This window comes from Triticum aestivum, chromosome 2B, assembly GCF_018294505.1.
Source record: "Triticum aestivum cultivar Chinese Spring chromosome 2B, IWGSC CS RefSeq v2.1, whole genome shotgun sequence".
Taxonomy (NCBI): Eukaryota; Viridiplantae; Streptophyta; class Magnoliopsida; order Poales; family Poaceae; genus Triticum; species Triticum aestivum.
In genome coordinates, this window is record NC_057798.1 from 18,271,584 (window position 1) to 18,294,726 (window position 23,143).

Sequence of the window (23,143 nt, forward strand, 5' to 3'; positions counted from 1 at the left end):
GTTCTCCGCAAGGTGTCAGGCTACATGATGTCCTTCCACTGTTCATTGTGGCTCCCGTGTCCCGGAGATCTGCCCTTGGTTGGTGGGGCCATGGCGCCACTGGCCCCGCCATCCTTTGGTGAGGTTTGTTCGATGTTCGCATTCTTGTGATCAGACAGCAACAGCAGACCCGCCGTGTTGACGTTGCAATCTGAAATCTTTCGTCGAGGAAACAACCTTTAGGTGCATGGTCGATGTGGCAGTTGTCTCAAACCATGACGACAAGTTGTACGTTCTTCTGGAGTTGTTGCCGAAATTCATGTTTGTATGCAACCTCTGCGTTCCCTAGTCCGAACGGGAAAGCACTGGTGAGGCTGGCGGTGGAGGTCGCCGGGATTGGACCCTCGCTCTGTGCCCCATATCAGACGGGTGGCAAAAACAATCAGAGATCAACGCAAGTGTTGGTGATGAAGGTGGCGCTGCTCGTGTAGATGGTACCTGTGGAGCGAGCCGGTGGGTTGATGTCGACCCGGCCTGCCCTGTCGGTGATGAACGTAATGGAACCAACCAAAGATTAGCCTCTCTCCCAGTGGTAGGCTGCCGGAAGCAGATGAAGATCCGATCCAAGACCAGTCTCCAGCCAGCGCCGCCCGTGCCTGGCGCGCCAACTGGCAGTGCAAAATACCGTCAGATCCCTCGGTAGGGGTCCAAGCACAGCGGTAAGTCATGGATCAGAGGTTACACAAGGGATTTATCCAGGTTCGGGCCTCCAGAGAGTAATACCCTATGTATTGCTAGTTTTGATGATTCATAATGAAGGGGTACCTCATGCGAGGGGTTACAAGTGTGAATGATATTGCTACCAAGATTTTTCTTATCTGTGGATAGATGATCAATGAGTGCCCTAGACCTCCCATTATATAGATAGGAGAGGTCTAGGGTTTACATGCTAGATGGGATCGGGGGCATTGTCGTCCTCCATTCTTGGAGACCACGAAGGTCGTCTTTGTCTCCTAGGGTTTGCACCTTGCCATGGGCCTGGTGGGCCTCGTGTTTTGGATGAGCCCGAGCTCTTTGGCATTAGCCATCCCTGGCAGAAGACCCCGTCATTGGGCGCAACCAACAAAATTAGAGGTAGGTATGGACAAAACAAGATTTGGGGGGAGGGGGGGGGGGGGAAGGCAGGCCGCTTCAACAGATGCAGTCGAGAGAGCTGGCAGTACCACAGGAAGCAAGATGGAGTGGATACTACACGAACTTTAATGCTAGTACGGGTTTTGTTCTTTTTTCTACATTGGAAATATATTAATATCACGGAGATACCAATACACCCAGTCTCTGCAAGAACAAAATGTCTGAAAGACATTACAGATGCACATAGCCCATAAAAAAGATCCCGCTACAGTGATCAATTCCTTGTAACAGCACCACGAACCACCACCAAGACAACACTTGAAGTCCAAATTCTCCAAAAGCGATGCCTCCAAGAAGGAAACAATGCACAAGCCATTGTCGCCCGGTCATAGATCTTAGGTTTTCACCTTGAAGAAAAGCCAAGCTCTCAAAATAATGCCTTCAACAAGGTCACTGTCAGGCACAACCGATTAAGGACAGACCTTGGGTTTACACCCTACAAGCTAAGACTCTGTAGTCCTCCTGTGTTGCCGCCCCACTTGCCGATGACACTGCTTCTAGTCATGAATCACGAAGAAAAGTCCTCATTGCCTTGAAGACTCGGTCCGCCATTACAAGACCTCAGACCACATCTACCTTGAAATTCTCTGCCACTGTCTCCACCATGGAAATGGAAATACGGACATGTCCCATAATGTCAACTGACAACAAAGCTTCGCGTCACGCCCTCATGAAGCCACATGGGCTGAAATAGGGGTGCACACGAATGAATCCTATCTGATCCAGCAATCTACAAGTATCAAGTACCCAATAAAAATCTCTGGCAGAGCTTTCCGGAACTTGTCAACAACTAGATCAATGAGGGCTGGCATCAAGCGGAACACCATCTTGACGCTAGAAGAACCCTAGGACTGCCTCCGAAGAGGAACCGATCTGTGCCGGGAACCCTAGATCCGCTGCCACCAGCCATCATGGCCGGCCTCCACGATGCCCTCGTAGGTGTGGTGGCACAGCCGCCGTCGAAGCACCCGGGGAGCACTTCTAGATGTCACCAAACAGCGCCATGAAGCAACGCTACATGTCTACACGATCAACCGCTGGTGCCATTCATTGATGCCGTCTGGAAGGTGAGATTTGATGAGACCCTACACCCTCTACAGATCTGAGACAATAGCCAGCAGCGGCCATTGATGCGAGCAACAACCCCATTGGTTGCGCTACCCGCATCCCAGGGCCTAGATCCTCACTGGCCAGCCAAGGAGCAGGCAACACCAATGCCACCACGGAGCGGACCGGCAAATCACCCATAGCCAAGGCATCGAGGGAGGAAAGGAAAGGAAGAGGCCGCCCCGCCACCACCGTGTAGGGAGTGAGGCTTTGCTCCTACGACCCAGGCTGCCGGGGCGAGAAGGGAGGGAGCAGGGGAGGGGGCGCTAGTGGCGGCGGTGGTGGATGCCGCCCGAGTCGCCCTGGCAGTATTAATTGAGTGACGGGGTTTTGTGCTTGACAATGAAAGATCTTCTAATGGAGAGGAGTCTCACATGCATGGTATGCAGATCTCTGCGGGGACACCACCTCAAAATACTGGGGCTTCATCTGAATCAACAACGACAATGGTTTGGTGCGCTCCTGGCTCAGTTGGCGCAAAACAATGCTTCTGTGGAAAAAAAAACTAGAACATGCAGGGTGGTTCCTCTTCCTCACACCAGGTAGCCCTTGGGTCTAAGTCAGTGTCTGAGGCAGATAAAGGTAATTCTAGAGGTGGTCAATCAGGGAATCTGAATTGTGGTCTCAATGTAAACGTTGTTGGAGGAAATTACATTCAAAATGGAAGACAAGATAAGGAGAAAGGTGGTTTCAAGACTCGAGTAGAAAGGAATAAGTCAGGGGCCGCTGCTGGAGCTAAAGTGATATGCAACAGATGTAACCAAACATGCCACGAAGGGTTGCAAACTAAGTCACTGTGCTATTTGTTGGAAAAATAATCGCATTACTTATGAAGGTGCCTGGTTAAGACAGATGAAGCCAGTTTCAAATTTTGTGGGTTATGCTACTAGAGGCCTTGGTGTTCTGCTGGTGCAGAACTCCATAGATGTCTTAAAATTGAAACCCCCAATCCAATGGCAACTGTGAAGATCATATCCGGAGAGATCAATTAGACTCGTTTCATAGAGGGTTTCAACTATATGTTTAGCTGGAATTGGAAATGGGGATGTAAAGGGCATAGAAAAATGCAAGTCTCATGAGGTCTCCAATCAAGGGGAGATTGATGGGCTTAAGCAAGTTTGGTGATTTTAATCTACTGGGGCAGAGGCATTGATCAATGTTAAAAGTTGAACATATGACTCTCAGGCAATTGTGAAGCTACACGCTGTTTGGGTGAAATTTGCCAGAGTACTTGAATGCTTCAGACGTTTTTTTTTGGGATTTGTAAAGTGGCTGTAACTTTGGGTCTTGTGTTGAAGATTGACATGAACACCATCACATTAGTGAAAATTTGAACTAATGTTGGTGTCAGAGACTTTGACAAAGTCCCAGTACACACTAAAGTTACTGACAAGGATTTGTTGATTTATAATCACTTCGGAGATGGAAAGTGTGGTCGAGCATGTTGGACGTCTCGTTCCAGAATTTGTTGGCGCTGGTTCCAGCACATCGGATACACTGTTGCAGCTTCTAGCGCAGGGGGTCGTAGCACGACGTGCCACCTGTTCCAGCATTTCATAGTTGGGTTGCAGCTTCTCTCACCATAGGATGCAGCTTCCCGTGTGGGTGCTTGAACCCGCGGTAGGATGCTGCACGCGGGGTAAGATTGGAGGCGGCCGAGCGTGGGGGAAGATTGGAGGCAATTTTGCGTGTGGGGAAGATTGACTCGGGGTTGCTGGTAGCCATCTCCGACGAGACGCTGGCGTGGGATGGACATTGTCGACATGTGAGAGAAAATAGATATTGCACAAGGCAGCGCTGGTGTGGTGAGGAGATAAGGAAGGAGGGCGGACGATGGGGGTGGGCCCCTGATTGCACATGACTGTGTGCGTGGAAGCTACGCGGGCATGGGACGTGGGGCAATGGGACCCGACTAATTACGCAGATCGCTTGACACACGAGCGGCCGGCACAACCCGTAGCCGATCTCCCCGAAAGGAATCATTAGCCTAAAACAAAAGAGAAAGGACCCTCTTAAGTGGCAACCGTTCGCTGGGAGGGGAAGCATTTGTGAACGTTTTGATGTCATTTTTAGTTGTATGTGAGGTGACATTTTCTTTTGAGAGACAATGAGATTATGAAGCAACTGCCACTCCCCATAACAACTAAAACAGCGAGCAAAAATGTCTGAACTACCACCGTCTCTCTCGGCGAATGGTTGCCAGATAAGATTTGGGAAGAGAAAAATTAGTGAGAACATGGCTTTGTAGGTCCCTTTCGAGAGAGAAAAAAGAAATACAGCTTGTAGGTTGGCCACCCATTGTTTATGCTTAGCACTTGCCTTCCGTGATATTATTTCGATGCCCTCCACATGTGCTCCCTCTTCCGTAACTGCCCTTGCATTTTCTGTCCCTCCACAGGAGTACGGGGCCACATCTACACCTCATCGATCCCCACCCATCTCTCTTCGTTTCCAATTCCAAGTCAACCTTTCCCCAACTCCGCCTCCTTGCTCAGTTGCTCCGTCGATCATCATGGTGGTGAGTAACGAATCTGATCCTGTCCCAACTTGCTAACTATGATTAATTGTACACTCGTTATTCCGTTTCCTTCAAATCCATCCGGTTCCTTTTGCAGAAGATTGTGCTCAAGGTAGACATATCTGCTGAGGGGGCCAAGGCCAGAGCATTTAGCATGGTTGCCAAGATCCCCGGTACGTGCACCAAGACATACACGCATAAATTCACTGATCATCAGTTGCAATGTGAGCTGTTTAGCTAGGTTGTTGAATTGTATTCGCCAGGGGTGAAGTCGATCGCAGCGGACATGGAGAAGGGGACGCTGACGGTGGTGGGGGAGGTGGACGTGGTCTGCGTGGTGTACGCACTGCGGAAGGCCAAGTTCAATGCCCATGTTATCACCGTCGGGGATGACAAGATGGAAGAGCGGAGCAAGATTCCGCCAGCAAGAAATAAAGGGGAACCGTTGAAGATTCCGCCCGCAAAAAAAGAGGAGCCGAAGAAGTTTCAGCCGGACCCGTCCGACGGCTACCAGTGAGTTTCTAAGCACTTTGTGTTCACTGGTCGATGCAGCGGTCTTCAGCTTTTGCATCGACCGCATAGCTCATACATATATATTTGTAGATACCGGCACTGTGCGGGATCTTCATGGATCTGCTTCTCTTCTTGTTATACATATATCTTTTGCTTCCGCTGCAGGGAGACCAGCAGCATGGATCTGCTGCTCCTGCCTTGGAATAGTGTTTCTCTTGGTGCCATGGTCTCAATTTTTAGGAAGCTCGCGGGTACTGGACATAAGACCGAAATCAAGAAACTCACAACCAGGCTGCTCAAACTCTCAAGGACACAGGATCCGCCTGTTACAGCGCGGATCTGGATGAAGGATGTACGGGAACTATCCTATGACATGGACAACTGTGTTGCCGCCGAAGAGGATTGGATCGGTAAGTTGTCAGGATTCATGGATAGAATGAGGGAGGCCAATGGACGGTACGACACATACAAGCTTGGGAGCGTCCCCAGCCGCCGTATGGATATCGTCTCGATCCCAGCGGTGGTCCGCGGCCAGAAGCCAGCAGATCCAGTCGTCGGCCTACATGCCAAGGGCGGCGCCGTCGAAACGCTCTGCAACTTGCTGACTGATGGAGATGAGCAGCTCAAGGTGCTATCCATTGTCGGTGTTGCAGGAATCGGGAAGACCACGCTTGCCAAGCAGCTCTGGCGTGAGCGCATGTTCCAGGGATTCGACTGCCGGGCTTTTGTGCGGATGGCCAAGAAACCTGACATGAGGAGGATTCTAAGGAGCTTACTTGCGCAAGTTCGTCCGCACCAACCACCCGACGCTAGTGACGTGCACGACCTCATTCACGACCTCACCGAGCATCTACAGAATAAAAGGTACAGTGCGTTTTTTTTTACCCTGATAAATGTCACATGTGTGGCACGAAGTAACACCACCTTGACAATTTTTAATGGCAACTTTAGTTATCCGCGGATGGCCACTTTACTTGTGAAGCATGGCAACTTCCTATATCGATGACAAGTTTTAGTTTTTTTTTTGAGGTTTTTTTGGATGAAAATTTTAGTTATAAAAACATCAGGGCGGTGTTACTTGGTGCACGCAAGGGAACTTGGTGCACCCGGGTGCTACCGAACTTATGTGCACAAAATATTTTGGTAATTTTCCTCTAAAAAATATTTTGGTAATTGTAAAAAATAAAAATAAATAGATTTTTTTATCAAATATGATCAAGCTAGTATTGTACGCACATTAAATGTTTCCTCAAGGAATAGCTCCTGTTGACTTCGGATAAACATAAGAAAATTTCGAGGACAAATAGCATGAATAATACTTGTATATAGTGATTCCATTAGTTTTGTTTCGCCCAGAATGCCATGAAAGTCATTCCTTGACGGATCTTTTAATACGAGTGCAATACTTAATCAAATTATTCCAGAAAAAAATAAAAAAAGGTTACAACTACTATGCACCAGTGTATTTCCACTCTATGCACTCTCTATGTTTGCTATAAACCTATTCTTTTGTGGGAATATAGGAGATTTCATTCCTTATGGAGTTAAGTCAGGACGTGGTTTTTCCACAGTGCGTTTCTTAAATCGGCGCTGTGCATGCTGCTATTGGACCCGAGCTGCTTCCGGCTAGTCATAGTGAGGAGTAACTTGGACTAGTGTCATGCATATGATACTAGTCTATGTTACTATCTTGACTGCAAAGTATCATAGTAATATCATAGATGGTTGCATTTATTAGATTGTAGACTTGCTTTATCTTGAGTTGCGTTATGTTACTGTAACATATTACTAGTTATAAGTTATTTTCACTATGGCCAACCTTACAGAAAGCCGAGAATGGTCCAGCTGAATCTTTTGTATTCACATGTATTCCTCCTATCCTACTTTGTCTATCGTCGGTATTTGGTAGGCTTGCCCTGCATGATACGAGGATTGACAGCTTTCTCTCCTCCAAGATTTTTTTGGAACAACTAGCATAGTGGCCCTCGGGAATGCGAGGGTGACAATTGTATTCTTAGATATTCATACTATGTAAACTGAAAGAGTTGTTTTAACATGCTCACTCTTACCCCATTTTTTCACATTAGAGGTAAGAGAGTATATAATAAATATGAGCCGGTGATCTCATTAATCAGTGGTCTTATTAACTCTTACCTTCTTACTTCACATGTAAAAGAGGGGTAAGAGGGAGCATTTTAAATTTTCCCAAACTGAAATATTGAGTTCTTCCTTCCCTTATATAATCTTCAACAAAGACGAATGTCATTACTTGAAGTCCTGCAAGGGCAAGGCAAAGCTGGAAGATAAAACTTGTTGTACAAACACCAAAAAGCACATTGATCTTGAACCGTAATACTTCATGACGGAATTTTAGATGGTGTACCACTGATGGCTAGCGACTACACATTGCGACCATGGATCATGTGCAAGTTGTAAGGTGCGAAACCAAGAATGGACATTTTTCCAAAACACTGCACCCCCGGTTCATGCCTACAAAGTCCACACTTTTGGCTAACAACCATGCATCACATAACAACTCATCACCCATCATCGAGTACACCGCCATCGTGGTTGCTCCAAAAAAACAACGAGGACATTAAAAATAAGTTCAATGGCATTTGGCCGAACACTTGCCGGGCGTGGCGTCCGTCATGGATAGCGTCGGAAGGGGCGGCGGATACCTAGCCGGACGTATACGGGCTGGATAGCGGCATAGTCCGAGGCGGGCATGCATGTGGGTGGGCCGGCGGACGTCCAACAAGGCCTAGGTGGCCACCGGAGTGATACAGTGACGGCGTCGAACTAGGAGGGTGCAGATACAAAGCAAGGGAGAGGGAAGAAGTGGGAGAAAAGTGGTCCAGGAGAAGGGATTTGTGTGGGTCGGGCATGTCAGAGTACTACGTGGCGGAGGTCCAAACATTCTGAAACTTCCCAAGTTTCTGATCAGTTTGCGAGAATTCGGATGCGCGGACACGTCCGTAGACATTCGCGAGTCGCGACACCGCGCGTCGGTTCTGATGTTTGCAGGCGATTTTGGGAGATGCTGTTTGAGATGCCCTAGGAGGCTCGAGTGGGGAGGCACCAAGGTGGTTGTGGAAGTTAGGTATTTGATTGTTGAACCTATTCAACAAATCTTGGTGTTGTGGTGTGATTACTTGTTCTCTTATAATTGATGTGTGCCTTGGATTTCTAACAACTTCAAGAAATACACTGATTTTAGGATGGGAAACGGCAAACTGAGCAGGGGCTTAAGTGTGTACGAGTGTGCTAACCGACCCAAATGTGCAAGGGTAGACACTAGAAAGTGTGAAGATAGTACTCAATTGTATGTATGCAACCTATTATGGGTATTTGTGTTGTTCGACATGTACTAATATATTCTACAAACATTTTCTATTAGGTACTTTCTTATAATTGATGACTTATGGGCTACATCAGTATGGGATGTTGCTACCTGTGCTTTCCCGGAGGGTAATCATGGAAGCAGGATAATAACAACAACGGAAATTGAGGATGTTGCTCTAGCAAGCTGCAGTTATCAGTCCAAGTACATATTTAAGATGGAACCCCTCAGTGTCAGTCACTCAAAGGAGTTGTTCACCAGTGCAGTGTTTGGCTCTGGAAAAGAGAAATCTCGCGAATTGGATTTAGTGTCAGATGAGATTATAAGAAGATGTGATGGTTTACCACAGGCAATTATCAGCATATCCAGTGTTCTAGCAAGCCATGGAGAGGCAAATACAGTCGAGAACTGGGAGCAAATACAGAACAGTTTGCCAACAAATACAACTTCTGACGAGATACTGAAACAAGTACTGTATTTTTGCTATGATAGTCTTCCCATTTGTGTTCAGGCATGTCTGTTGTATCTTGGTATATATCCAGAAAACTACATTATCTTAACGGAAGATATAGCGAAGCAATGGGTAGCTGAAGGCTTTATCAGTGCACCAACTGAGAAACTAAAAATGATAGTTGCCCACAGCTATTTTGATAAGCTTGTCAAGATGGGTATGATCCAACAGATAGATGCGAACTACAGTGATGAGGTATTGTACTATGCAGTGCATCACATGGTACACGATTTTATTACATCTAAGTGCAAAGAAGAGAATTTTATCAGTGTAATAGATTATTCTCAAAGGACAGTGAGGTTTTCTAACAAGGTTAGTCGTATGTCCCTCCAGTTTGGCAGTGCAACATATGCAACCACACCACCAAGTATCGGGCTTTCGCAAGTCCGATCACTTGCTTATACTGGACTAACCAGCTGCTTGCCGCCCAATTACATCTCAGAGTTTAAGCTTCTTCGAGTACTGATTCTCCATATTTGGGCTGATCAACCAAGCACAGGTGTCGCCCTCGAGTGTATCTCTGCATTGCTTCTGTTGAGATATTTGCAGGCGACATGCAACTGCACCGTGCATCTTCCAGAACAGATGCAACGTCTGAAACACTTGGAAACACTTGAAATAAATGCAAGAGTGGAAGCCATTCCATCAGATATCGTTCATCTTCAGAGCTTGTTGCATCTCCGTCTAGGAGGTGGGACACAACTGCCTTATGTGACTGGTATCCTAAAAAATGTCACGCTGAATCCTGCTATTTCAATGGATGAGTCAAGCAGTCCTCCCGATACAGTGATGACAATCGAGATATTGATCCCCATTTTTAGAACCCCGAAGCGGATTGGACAGCTTACCAAACTCCGCAGTTTGAAAATTGTTGTCAGAGAACTGCTAAGGAGTGATATCAGTAACCTCCAAGGATTGCCATCCCTCACTGTGCTCTCATTGCACGTCCTGCGGCAAACTACAGAACTAATCGGCTTCGCAAGTGGAGTATTTCGTGCTCTCGTGTATTTTGAGTTCAGGTGTGGCGTACTGCGCCTGATTTTTCAGGAAGGGACAATGCCTAACCTTCAGAGGCTCACGCTAGGTTTCAATGCCCACAGAGGAGAACAGTATGGTGCTTCGCTTCTCGGCATTGAAGATATGTTAAGCGTCCAGAAGATTTATGGAATGATTGGGTCAGCAACCGGTGCTGAGGAACGTGACTTGAAGGCCGCAGAGTCTGCATTCAAGAAAGCCATGGGCAAGCACCCTAACGTCAGGGTAAAAAGAATCGATGTGGTTGATGAAGAGTATGGTCCGTCAGAAAAAGAGCAGACGGAAACGACCCAAGAGGAAGATGCACCAAGTCATGTAAGCAGTGAACAACCGGCAATTCCGAAACAAGAGTCCAAGGAAGATGCAAAGCAAAATGACCCTTATTCCATTCAAAGGTATGATGGTTCTTTGTCTGATTCTGCCCATTATTTTATTCTTTCTCTTTCTGGGATAGATAGCTGAGAACTTCCAGTATGCTCTTCTGTCTCATCACACGATAATAACTGAATATAGATAATCACGAACTTTGTGATTTGCTCAGGTAACAGAGGTCAAGAAACATTGGTCATATATGGTTAAAGCTAGCTTGTTCTAGATGTAAAATATATACATAAAGTTTCTCCAATGCATATAAGTTCCTTATTTTCTTTCCAGGAGAACCAATAGAAAGGATGTCGCAAATGTGGCGCAAGGTTACTCAGACAACCTAGAACTTGTCAGTGGTGCACGTGGAGAAGTTAACCTGATGGTATGCAAGAGACATGGCACAATTTAATACTCCCTCCGTCCCAAAATAAGTGTCTCAACTTTAGTACAACTTTACACTAAAGTTAGTACAAAGTTAAGACACTTATTTTGAGAATACTCTGAAAACATGGCTCAAATAGCATGATCTTTAATGCACGATTTTTCACACTATTCGATTATGCCTTTTGAAACGTTTATTTTTTTTGGTTATATGCACAAATACGACAATTCCAATTTAGTACATTAAACCCATTAAGAGGCGCTAGAATGATGGCCAACCAGCTACGCCATGTGGCGCATGCTGGTTGGTCACGGTGAGAAAGTATTTTTTAGAGGTTTTTTGATGGTAGGGAGACTTTTTTTGAGAGAAGTTTTCTAGGGTTTTTCTTTTTTCCTTTTAAGATGGTTGTGATGTCCACGTGATGCGAGAATATTTTTCTAAATTTTTTGACATGATGGTGAGGTGCACATAGCTTTCTCTCAAGCGGCCCGCAATGGCGGGCCCCAACCACTAGTATCTTTGAATCTTCAAAAAATATCACCCAAATTCAATGATCAGGGTATTAGATCATGCAGCCTCAAATCAAATATGTTGAATCATATATTCTTAATTATGGATATGTGGTCGAAAAATATCTCCAAGTTCATTTGATTTTTGCCCTTTTTCCAAAGGTACGTATGTGCTCCATTTTGATTTTTATGACTGGGTAAAAAATGGAGATTGACAAAAAAAAACAGAAATACTTCTAATTTGTGCATTTCAAAAGCATGGTAACGTAGAAACAGATAATGAGAAGAAGAAAAAAATAAGCAGGTGTGGTTTGAATTTGCTTATTTGAAAAATGGGAGCTCCCAAGAGTTAGCTGGAGAGTCCAACAGTGGATTACTAACTATTATTGTGGATGCTGAACATGTTCTCTTCTCATAGGCATGCAATTTTTCCCCTCTCTTTCTCAGGAAGAAGAACGTAAGAATAGCCTGGGGAGAGGCAACAGCAGCATGGTTTTCACACTAAATTTGATCGAAACTATTACAAATGATTTTTCAGATGATCAGAGAGTTGGCAGTGGTGGGCATGGAGATGTTTACAAGGTATGAATATTTTCTAATACTAATAATGGCACAACTGGCTACAAAGTCTATCATGCTAACAAGTGATTTTAACAGGCGATATATAAAGGGCTAGAGATTGCTGTGAAGAAGCTCCGTCCCTTGCAAGGACTTGATGATAAGCAATTTCAAAATGAATTATATGACCTTACCAAGGTATGCCACCAAAATATTGTGCGGTTAATTGGCTATTGCTACGAATCTCGGCATAAATACATCAAGCACAATGGGGAGACTATTTGGGCGAAATCAATGGAGAGGGTTCTCTGCTTTGAATATATTCAGGGTGAAAGCCTCGAAAAACATATTGCAGGTATTTATATATGATCAACAATTGGCGACAATTTTCAGTGTCCACACCAACATAAATGATTGAGTATTTTATTTATCCATGTCTGGGGAATACACCTATTTTCTCTCTTTATTTTTTCCTTTTATTCGCAGATGGATCTTGTGAACTTGGCTGGCCCATGTGTTATAACATCATCAGGGGGACTTGTGAGGGCTTAAATCACCTTCATAGTGCTCCGGACAAACCTATTCTCCATCTAAATTTGAAGCCTGCTAATATACTCCTAGATAAGAGCATGATGCCCAAAATTGCAGATCTTGGTTTGTCACGGGTTTTTGCTTCATCAGAAACACATCAAACAGAGATTGTCAATGGAACAAAGTAAGTTGATGTGTCATGTTCGAAGCTGCTTATTTTTTATAGAAGCTTTTTAGGAAAAACTTGCAGTACTTATCAGTATGTGATACTTATGATATCATGCAGCGAATACATGCCACCAGAATACTTAGACGATCGCTTTATCTCAAAGAAGTTTGACGTGTTCAGTTTTGGTGTCATAATTCTAAAGATGGTGGCAGGAAATACTGGATATTTCCATTGTTCTGACATGTCTCCCAAGGAGTTTATTAAGATCGTAAGAAAATCCTTTGCATGCTGGTCAAAAGAAAATAAATTCTCTATCTATACCATGAACATAGAGAGAAATTTTTCCACATTGTGCATCTTTATTTACTGTGCCATTCTTGGATGTAGGTAAGTGAAAAATGGACCAAAAGGTTGCAGGCAATGCCTGGCTCATACTCGTCACATGAAGTAGACATCATACGAGTGACTACGTGCGTTGAGATTGCACTAAGGTGTGTCGACAATGACCGGGATAAAAGACCTCGGATTAAGGATATTGTCCATGAACTAGAGGAACTAGAAGTTGAGATAGAGAAAATGTCAATACATGAACTACATAACCTAACTTTACAGGTACGTACCTACGTCGATCATTGGGAAGGCATGGGTGCCCTTCCTCCCGTTCTTTTTTCCTCTGTGTTTTGCAATTCTCCTTTGTTACAATTATTATCTCTTTTACATTAACATTCCTGTTCTATTCCATTATCTTCGGTGCTGGAATCAGTTGTGCTATGGTTAAGCGGTCTTCTAGAAAACACATTGGCATTCCATTTTTTAGAAATAAGTTATTTTATTTATAAAATTTCAGTAATATTATCCTGAGCTTAAAACCCAAATCTGGCGCACTATCGTTCTTAGAAGATCAGGGTGTTCTAGTGCAGACCCGAAACGACACTGTCGTTCTTAATGCAGAGGACATGCTTCAGCCTTCCATAGTGGAAACACCAAGTCCACACCGGAGGACTATGTCAATGGACGTTGCTCATGGTCAGGGTCAATCCCTAGCTTCAACCGCTTCTTGTCTTCTTGTCGTCCTGGTGACATTGTAGCAGTGCTCGTGGAAAAGTTAACATGGTTCTTATTTTTGCGTTGGATCATGGTATTGTTTTAAGAAACACGTAGTACATATTATATGGGACGATGGCTTTCAATTCATTATTGATCGGATCGCTGACCAACTGCCCACTTAGAAAGGTACATTCAACCAAAACAGTGGTGGGCAACAGGTTGTATGCCCACTTCTGAGACGACCGGTCGACTGATATATTAAGTCCATTTCTCAAAATAGACTTTCGCCCCGCTTTATAAATAAAGCAACGGTCCATATATCAAGTATTCAAACTCAAACGACAAGCGACGGCTGGGGCAGCAGCACAGACAAGCACAAGAAAACAAGAGAGAAACAAGAAAAAAGGCCACCTAGTGGCAGCCGCCAAGCGGCACTAAGCAGATGATAGCCGACGCGCTGCAGCCAGTAGGGCATCCATCATTGCCGCCGAGGTGATCCGATCACGCCGCTTGGAGAGCGGGTGCCAGTGCTGCGAAAAAGCAAGGAATTTGAAGGAGTTAGACGCCTTCCTCGGGAAGATCTTCTCTATCACCATTTTATTGCGCGTAGTCCACAGCGTCCACGACATTGCCGCAAAAATAAGACAAAATAGCTGGTGGTGTTGTGCATGCTGCGTGGCCCTCCTCTGGAGGAAGTCAACAAGGTTCAAGGCCTCACAGTCGGGCCCCAAAGCCTTACGGACGAATGTCCAAAGCACCCTCACCGCCGTACATGAGAAAAGGATATGGGTCCCGGTCTCTACCGCACAGAGGGGACACGGTCCACTCCCCAGGCCGTGTCGCTTAAGGACCTCTGTCCCCGAAGGGAGACGATCACGCAGTAGCTGCCGCACAAAAATCTTAATCTTGAGGGGAATAGGAGCTTTCCAAAGTGTGGTTAACCACGGTGTGTGGGGAGCCCCTGCATATAACGCATGGTATGTCGTGCTCACCGAAAATACTGCCGACAGAGCTAGCTTCCATGATACCGTGTCTGGGCCATCCGGGAGAACTAGTGGTAGAGCGGCTCGAAGTCTAGTCCTGTCGTCGCCATCTGCTTGTCCAAACGTACGACGAAACCGTACCACCCATTGGCCATCACGGAACGCCGAGGATACCAATGTTGACGGTTCCGCACAGATGGCAAAAAGGTCAGGAAACCTTACACGAAGCGGCTCAGTCCCCACCCAGGGGTCCAGCCTTAAGTCCATTTCCGAGATCACACCCAAACTGCTCCCTATAGTCGGGTCTATTTGGGGGCGCCAGAGGGAGTATTGGCTCATGGAAAAACGTTGGGAGTATGGTCCTTCTTGTGATCCTCAACCCTAGTCTTTCTTGCATTGCATACACGTCTAGAGGGAACCTTGCGATGTGCAGCTCTCGACTTCACCGGATATCTTGTTGTGGTGTTGGATTGGACGACTAATTGCCTGCGCAACTCAAGACGTGCTACAACTACAACGTACTCATTTAGGGGGACAGGTACTTCGGCATCCTGGAGGTTAAACTAGAAATCTTGGGCTCCCCCTGGGTGAACTTATTGTCTAGCTAGCTGGTCAATGCCATGGCTGGACAACATAGTGTCTTGCTAGGTGAGGACTCTCGTACACCCCATGTTATGTGTTGTGTGACCAAAGCACGAATGAGTGAAACTATGGCCCACGTTTGACCGCCTTCTTGCACACCCTTTGGTATGAGTTTCTTTTGTGGATCTGATCGATCATCCTGCTCCCATCTAGTACTAGGGAGAAGTTTGTGGCAGCATGACATCCACTCCACCACACTACCGCCACGAGGAAGGGCACATAGGTGGATTTGTAAGGAGTGTAACACAGCCATCTCTACGGTGCACAACCCAACATAACTACTCCCTCCGTTTCTAAATTTAAGTCTTTCTAGAGATTCCAACAAGTGACTATATACGGAGCAAAATGAATGAATCTACACTGTAAAATATGTCTACATACATCCGTATATTGTAGTCCATTTAAAATGTCTAAAAGGACTTATATTTAGGAGCGGAGGGAGTAGCATTTCCCGCATGTTCTGTCCGTGGGCAGAAATCTAGTATGATGCATCCATACACAAAGTGTTTTGCTTTTTTTCCTTGTGAAAAAATAAGTGTCTCCAAACATGCAGGAAAACCTTGAAACACAGACGAGGGAGGTAGAAGAAAAAAGGGTCAGAAAAGAACTGATGATGGCTGAGAATTGCTTTGGTGAAGTAGTGGACAACTACAAGTTGAATAAAATGACGAGGTACATGGGTAAACCAAAGACGCAGGAAGACCGAGCACGAGAGGCCCTGAATCAGGTGAACGAGGATGATAAGGAAGGCAAGGCGTCAAGTTATGTGGATGATCTCAAGAGAATGCACGGCGGCCTAGTGTCCACGTCGTGCCTCGTATATAACGCGACAGGCGACACACTGTACCAAGTTGACTACCACGACTGGCATGGCCACATTGGCAGCCCTCCCTGCCCTGCTCGGATAGGCAACGGCCAGTGGGCAGCATTCCATCACGTCAAAGCTGCCTGCGAGACATCTGGTTCGGCAGCGGCCGTTGTCTACCGCAGCAAGAATAGAGATGGCCAGGACCGGGAATATCTGGTTGCCTGGAGTACCCCGTGGGGTCCCTTTTCCTCTACTAATAAGGTATGGTCTACCTTTTCCTAACACCTCAACCAAATGATGGCTGGCCGCTAAACTACAAATGTTACGCATGCAGGCTTATTGCGAGATCGGCGGAGTCGATAGCTTCAAGAATAGCTGGGACAGTATTTACCACAAAATGAGCAATTCAGGTTTCTCTGCAAAAGCCACATCTGACGGGTGCGATATTGAAGTGAAAATTGGCGGAGGTGCTAGTGCTCCATTTATTTCAAGAATCACCATGCGCTGATTGGCCAATCTTAGCAAAAAAAAAAAAAATTCAACATGCGGCATTATGAATCCTTCAAAAAATGCGGGAAGGTCATTATGAATCCATGGATGGTTAATTAATTCCGTTTTGTGTGATCGCATGGCACTAGTTTGTCTCATAATTTCCTGTAACTAGATTATTCCCCGTGCGTTCTTAAAAGACATTTGCTCCAAACTAATTTTCTTGACAAATACTCATAAAAATTGTATGGGCCATTCACCATATTTTTCCAACTAAATTCCAAACATGTTTATCCTAAAAACCACATTATCCAATTAAATGTTGTCTGAGATTACCACCATTAGTATGTAGTAGTATGATTGTCCCAATAAATATTAGTAGAAGGTTTGAACACAACATAATGAAAACCTGCCTACCTTGCCTTTCTGAAAATTGAAGGAAATATGTGCAGTCTACTAAAACAGGTTGGTTTATATAATAGTGCAAATGAATTGAAAATTTGACTGACCTTTAAGACTATAGTTATGAAATACTTACATTATGCAAGCAAGTAGAAAGCGTTACTCACCATGCGATCATATTTGTCCATGTTATCAGACTTTCTATATGTAAGCATGAAATTCTTAGTTCCTTGCGTATAACGCAAGGCCTTTTTGCGGCCTTCCAGTGGTCCGGTCCTGGATTAGATTGAAATATGCCAAGCATCCCGGTTACAAAAGCTAAGTCAGCGCGTGTACATACTTGAGCATACATGATGCTTCCGACAACTGAAGCATAAGGAACCGACTTCATCTGATCAGTTTCATTTTGGTTCCTTGGACATTGGAATGTCCCAAACTTATCGCCCTTAACTATTGGGGCAGGTGAGGAAGAGCACTTATGCATATTGAATTTCTTTAGTACTCTCCCAAAGTACTAACTGTCTTTGGGTCCAATTTCTTAATATGTGGATTGAATACTTTAGCTTCAGCCGGGCAGCCCCACACTCGCAAGTAATTCAAGCTCGGTTTCTTTCCCGCCCACATCTCGTAAGGTGTGCTCGGTGCTGACTTAGTTGGAGCAAAATTTAGGATGTGTGCAGTTGTTTTCAATGCCTCCATCCAAAGGCTTACTCGTAAGTTCGCATGACTAAGCATGATACGTACCATGTCTATAAGAGTGCGGTTGCGACACTCAGCTACGCCATTTTGCTGAGGTTCACCAGGCATTGAATATTGGGCAATTATTCCATTTTCAACAAGATATTTAGCGAACGGTCCTGGAATTTGCCCTTAAGGAGCATGCCTGCCATAATATTCTCCCCCGCGATCAGACCGTACTACTTTGCTCTTTAGGTTGAGTTGATTTTCAACCTCGGCTTTATAAATCTTAAATTTGTCCAAAGCTTCGGATCGATCACGTATGGGGTAAATGTAGCCATAGCGAGAGAAATCATCTGTGAAGCTAATGAAGGAATCAAAACCATCCATAGACATTACATTAAAAGATCCGCATATGTTAGTATGAATAAGTTCAAGGACCGATGTGGCTCTTACTGCTCCTTTCTTAATTGTTTTCACATATTTTCCCTTAATACAGTCAATACAATTGACCGCATCAAAGAAATCTAGCGGATGAAGTATTTCTTCTTTAAACAATCGTTCCATTCTTCCCCTCGAAATGTGGCCAAATCGACGATGCCACAGTTTCGAAGAAGGATTGATACTTCTCCCATTCTTTTTATGATTGCGTTCATTCATATTCATCTCGCAGAGATTCACACACATAGGATAACCAGAAAGATTTAACATACAAAGTTTGCCTCATCGGACGGCGAGACCAACATCCTTATTACAATACTTTAAAAAACATTGTGATGAGGAACAGTAGATGAGGAACATGAAAATATAATCATATGTCAAATATGTTTGACTACTTCTAGATACTTCTGTTGTGGTCTAGTATTTCTTTTCTTTTCTTTATCCTACCTACTGTTTTCTAGAGTATTCTAGTTGTGAGTAGCTATGAGTAGAATGGTGAACCTTAAATAATGTTTCTAGAGTATTCCAGCTATAAGTAGGAGTATGTGAAGGCTTCCCAAAGCCCTATAAATAGAGGTCCTCACCTCTACTTTGGGCAGAGACTATGTACCCCTACCTATAATAGAACTTGTTGTTCTTATCTAAGATCTTGGAATAGATCTTGTGCCCTAGGAGTTCTGGATTGAACTCTTGCTGTCCTATCAGCCTACATTCGCCTCTAGAGTGATATCTAGCGCAGCACGTTGAAGCTGTTCCTTCAACACTTGTGTTGTACACATTGTAGCAGCAAGGTGGAGTTGCTCCTCCACAACCTTTGTGCTGCTTCAGGTGGTATCAGAGCCTGGTTGACCCATAATCGTTCTTGTTGTCCTCTTCGAGAGCAAGTTGCACCAAGCAATAGAGCAATTGGAGAAGAGGGTGGATGCTGCTGAACAACAAATCAAAGAGCTGCGTGAAGATCTAAATAGGAGATTTGACCAGCTGGTTGAGATGATAAGAAAGGGTGTCCCCCTGCTACCAATGAAGGAGATTCATCTAAAGAAGAGGAAGATGTTCATCAAGGAAGAAGGAGAGGTAATCTTGGAGCAAGATCGCTACGACAACATGTTGTTCAACGTGCTTCAAGAAGGCCAATTTATGTTGAGGCTTCTGAAGGTGAAGGATATGATGATGCCCTTGAAGAACCAAATCTCTACGCATATCGGAGAGCACCCAACCCTACATATGCAAGAGAAACATACAAGGTGAAAGCTGAGATCCCAAGTTTTAATGGAAATGTTGACATTGAAGGGTGCCTGGATTGGTTATATGAAGTGGACACTTTCTTTGAGGTCATGGAGGTTCCGAAAGATCGTAGAGTTCCTTTGGTCGCATACAAGCTGAAAGGAGGAGCCAGTGCATGGTGGCATCGCGTTCAAGAGGAGCGCAGTCTGAGAGGAGAACCTCGTGTTAGAACTTGGCGACAAATGAAAGGCCTCTTGAAAGGGAGATTTTTTTCCCGCTGATTATGACCAGATCCTATTTATCCAATTTCAAAATTGTGCTCAAGGAAATAGGACTATTTCAGATTACACGGAGGAGTTTCTAAGGCTACAAGTGAGGTGCAACCTTGCTGAAACTGAAGAGCAACAAGTTGCAAGGTACATCAATGGTCTCAATGATGCTATTCAAGATCGATTGATGATGCAACAAATCTGGTCCGTTGATCAAGCACAAGCTCTAGCCTTAAAGGCCGAGAGGTTTGTGAGGATGAGAAAGACAACTAAGGCTCCATATCCTCCATATCCTCATACCGAAGGCTCATCTAGGAGCCAACCTAATAGAGTGGAAGAAAAGACCACTCCACCAAAAACAAAACAGCCCATCCCGAAGCAAACTAGAGGCAAGGGTAAGGCAAATGAAGGCCCAAAGTGCTATAAATGTGGTAAAGAGGGACACATATCCAGCGGTTGCCCACTAAGGAAATTTGTTAACATGACTATCCATGATGGTGAAAGCGATGAGGAAGAATACGAATCTGAAGATGTAGACGGACAAGAGGTTTGTCAAGAAGAAGGTGAAGAGGTGGTATATGTGATCCAGCGTGTCCTATGTTCCACACCACTACTCGATGACACACAACGGAAGAAAATATTTGAGAGCAAATGCACGGTGAATGGCAAGGTATGCAATCTAGTGATTGATAGTTGCAGCTGCGAGAATCTTATCTCCCAGAAGTTGGTGGACCATTTAAAGCTTGAAACACATGATCATCCAAATCCCTACACTATTGGATGGATCAAGAAAGGAGTGAATATGAGGATCACCAAACAATGCAACCTGCCACTTTCTTTGGGTAAGCATTATCGCTCAAATGTGTTGTGTGATGTGGTTGACATGGATGCCAGCCATGTTCTTCTTGGGAGGCCTTGGCAATTTGATGTGGATACTACACACAAGGGCAAGGAAAATTCTTACTCTTTCATTTGGAACAAGAGAAGGATCATTATCTTACCAAACAAAACCGAAGGTAATACCTCTAAGGAGGAGGGGAAAACTATGTTAACTATCTCCCATACCTCTCATGAGTTTATGGAAGATTTGAAGGAGGCAGATTTGTGTGCTGCACTTGTTGTAAAGGGAGAAGTGCACCTGACTGTTGAAATTCCAGCAAAGGTACATGGTTTATTGGCAGAATTTCAGAACATACTTGGGGAGCCACATGGCTTGCCACCGATGAGAGGAATTCAACATAGAATTGACTTAATTCCGGGAGCAAGTCTTCCTAATCTTCTACACTATCGAATGAGCCCAAAGGAGCATGATATATTGAAGGAGAAAGTGGAGGAATTGTTGCAAAAGGGGCACATTCGAGAAAGTATTAGCCCATGTGCTGTACCAGCCCTACTTGCGCCAAAGAAAGATGGATCTTGGCGCATGTGTACGGACAGTAGAGCCGTTAACAAGATCACCGTAAGGTATAGATTCCCTATTCCCTGTCTGGATGATATGTTGGATCAGCTTAGTGGAGCAAGAGTGTTCACAAAGCTAGATTTAAGAAGTGGATATCATCAAATCCGTATAAGACCCGAGGATGAATGGAAGACCTCCTTCAAGACAAAGGAAGGGTTGTTTGAATGGCTAGTCATGCCATTTGGACTCTCAAATGCACCAAGTACCTTTATGCACTTAATGAATCAAGTCCTTAGACCCTTCTTATCCCACTTTGTTGTGGTCTCTTTCGATGGCATCTTGATCTATTGCAAGGATGAGGATGAACACTTTGATCATATTCGGAAGGTGCTAGAAGTACTAAGGAAAAATGAGCTCTACGTCAACTTGAAGAAATGCGTTTTCCTGCAAACACAACTTCTTTTCCTAGGATTCGTCATAACATGTGACGGCATTCGTGTTGATGATTCTAAGGTTGAAGCAATCCGAGAATGGCCAACTCCTAAGACCATTTTTGAGGTAAGAAGCTTTCACGGCCTTGCAACTTTCTATAGGCGATTTGTTAAGAATTTCAGCACTATCATGGCACCAATTACCGAGTGTTTGAAGAAAGGAAAGTTCCAATGGGCAGAAGCAGCTGAAGCTAGCTTCAATGAGATTAAACAAAAGCTATCACAAGCTCCTGTCTTGGTACTACCTGATTTCAACAAGACTTTTGAGTTGGAGTGTGATGCAAGTGGAGTAGGCATTGGAGCTGTCCTATCTCAAGAAAGGAAGCCCATTACTTTCTTTAGTGAGAAGTTAAGTGAAGCTAGACAGAAAGGGAGTACCTATCAGCAAGAATTATACGCCATTTTCAGAGCGTTGAAAACTTGGGAAGTCTATTTGCTGCCTAAAGAGTTCATTGTTTATAGCGACCATCAATCCTTGAAGCATTTTAGAAATCAAAGGCATGTTGACCGCATGCTAGCAAGATGGGCAGCATATCTGGAGATATTTAACTATCTCATCATGCATAAATCTGGAATAACTAACAGAGTGGCCGATGCTTTGATTCGTCGTGCATGCCTCTTGACTTCTTTTGAAGCTGAACTTCCGGGCATGGATCAAATAAAGGAGTTGTATGAGGGTGATGAAGACTTTGGCCATGTTTGGGTAAAGCACGCAAGGGGCCAACCATTAGGTGATGACTATTTGATGCAAGATGGGTATCTCTTCAAAAATGATCGTTTGTGCATTCCAAGAAGTTCTCTACGTGACAAGCTGGTTAGAGAGCTCCATTCAAGTGATCTTAGTGGCCATGTTGGACGGGACGAGACTATCACTAACCTGGAAGCTTGCTACTTTTGGCCACAACTAAAGAGAGATGCTGGAAAGTTCGTTCAACGGTGCCCCGTATGTCAGACCTGCAAAGGCCAAGTCCAGAACACAGGGTTATACATGCCTTTGCCTGTTCCTGTCGCTCCATGGGAGGACATTTCTATGGACTTCGTCTTGGGCTTGCCAAGAACAAGAAGAGGAAGTGATGCTGTATTCATGGTCGTGGATAGATTCTCTAAGATGGCTCATTTCATCCCATGCCGCAAAACAACAGATGCTCATCATGTGGCAAACCTATTCTTTCGAGAAGTGGTCAGACTTCATGGAGTATCAAGGTCCATCGTCTCAGACCGTGATAGCAAGTTTCTTGCTGCATTTTGGCTCACTTTGTGGAAGCAATTCAACACTGAATTGAAATTTTCTAGCACTGCTCATCCACAAACAGATGGACAAACGGAAGTGGTGAACAAGTTTTTGGGTAATCTGATCCGTTGCATTTGTGGAGAAAGAAAGGGACAATGGGATTTGGCTTTATCTCTTGCAGAATTCTCCTACAATAACTCCAAGCATAGATCCACAGGAAGGATCCCTTTTTCCATTGTCTACACTAAAGTTCCATCACATGTGGTGGACCTGGTGAAGCTACCATCAAGGGGAAACTCAAAATCAGCATTGTCCTTTGCTTAT

General features: G+C 44.6%; 1 protein-coding gene across 1 annotated transcript; it reads left to right on the forward strand.

Moving 5' to 3' along the window:
* The first annotated feature begins 4,852 nt into the window (after positions 1 to 4,852).
* Positions 4,853 to 16,904, forward strand: LOC123040018 (disease resistance protein RGA5-like). The gene is made up of 12 exons (XM_044462976.1): positions 4,853 to 4,971; positions 5,062 to 5,311; positions 5,477 to 6,175; positions 8,712 to 10,595; positions 10,855 to 10,948; positions 11,905 to 12,039; positions 12,115 to 12,370; positions 12,502 to 12,730; positions 12,833 to 12,983; positions 13,103 to 13,327; positions 15,941 to 16,456; positions 16,530 to 16,904. The coding sequence occupies exons 1-12, from the start codon at positions 4,953 to 4,955 to the stop codon at positions 16,701 to 16,703; spliced, it is 4,632 nt and encodes a 1,543-aa protein (XP_044318911.1). The 5' UTR covers positions 4,853 to 4,952; the 3' UTR covers positions 16,704 to 16,904.
* The last annotated feature ends 6,239 nt before the right edge of the window (positions 16,905 to 23,143 follow it).

Excerpts from the sequence above, each read along its gene's own strand:
- LOC123040018 (XM_044462976.1), top strand. Across the intron at positions 10,596-10,854 it reads GACCCTTATTCCATTCAAAG|GAGAACCAATAGAAAGGATG; the intron begins GTATGATGGTTC and ends TTTTCTTTCCAG. Across the intron at positions 13,328-15,940 it reads TACATAACCTAACTTTACAG|GAAAACCTTGAAACACAGAC; the intron begins GTACGTACCTAC and ends CCAAACATGCAG.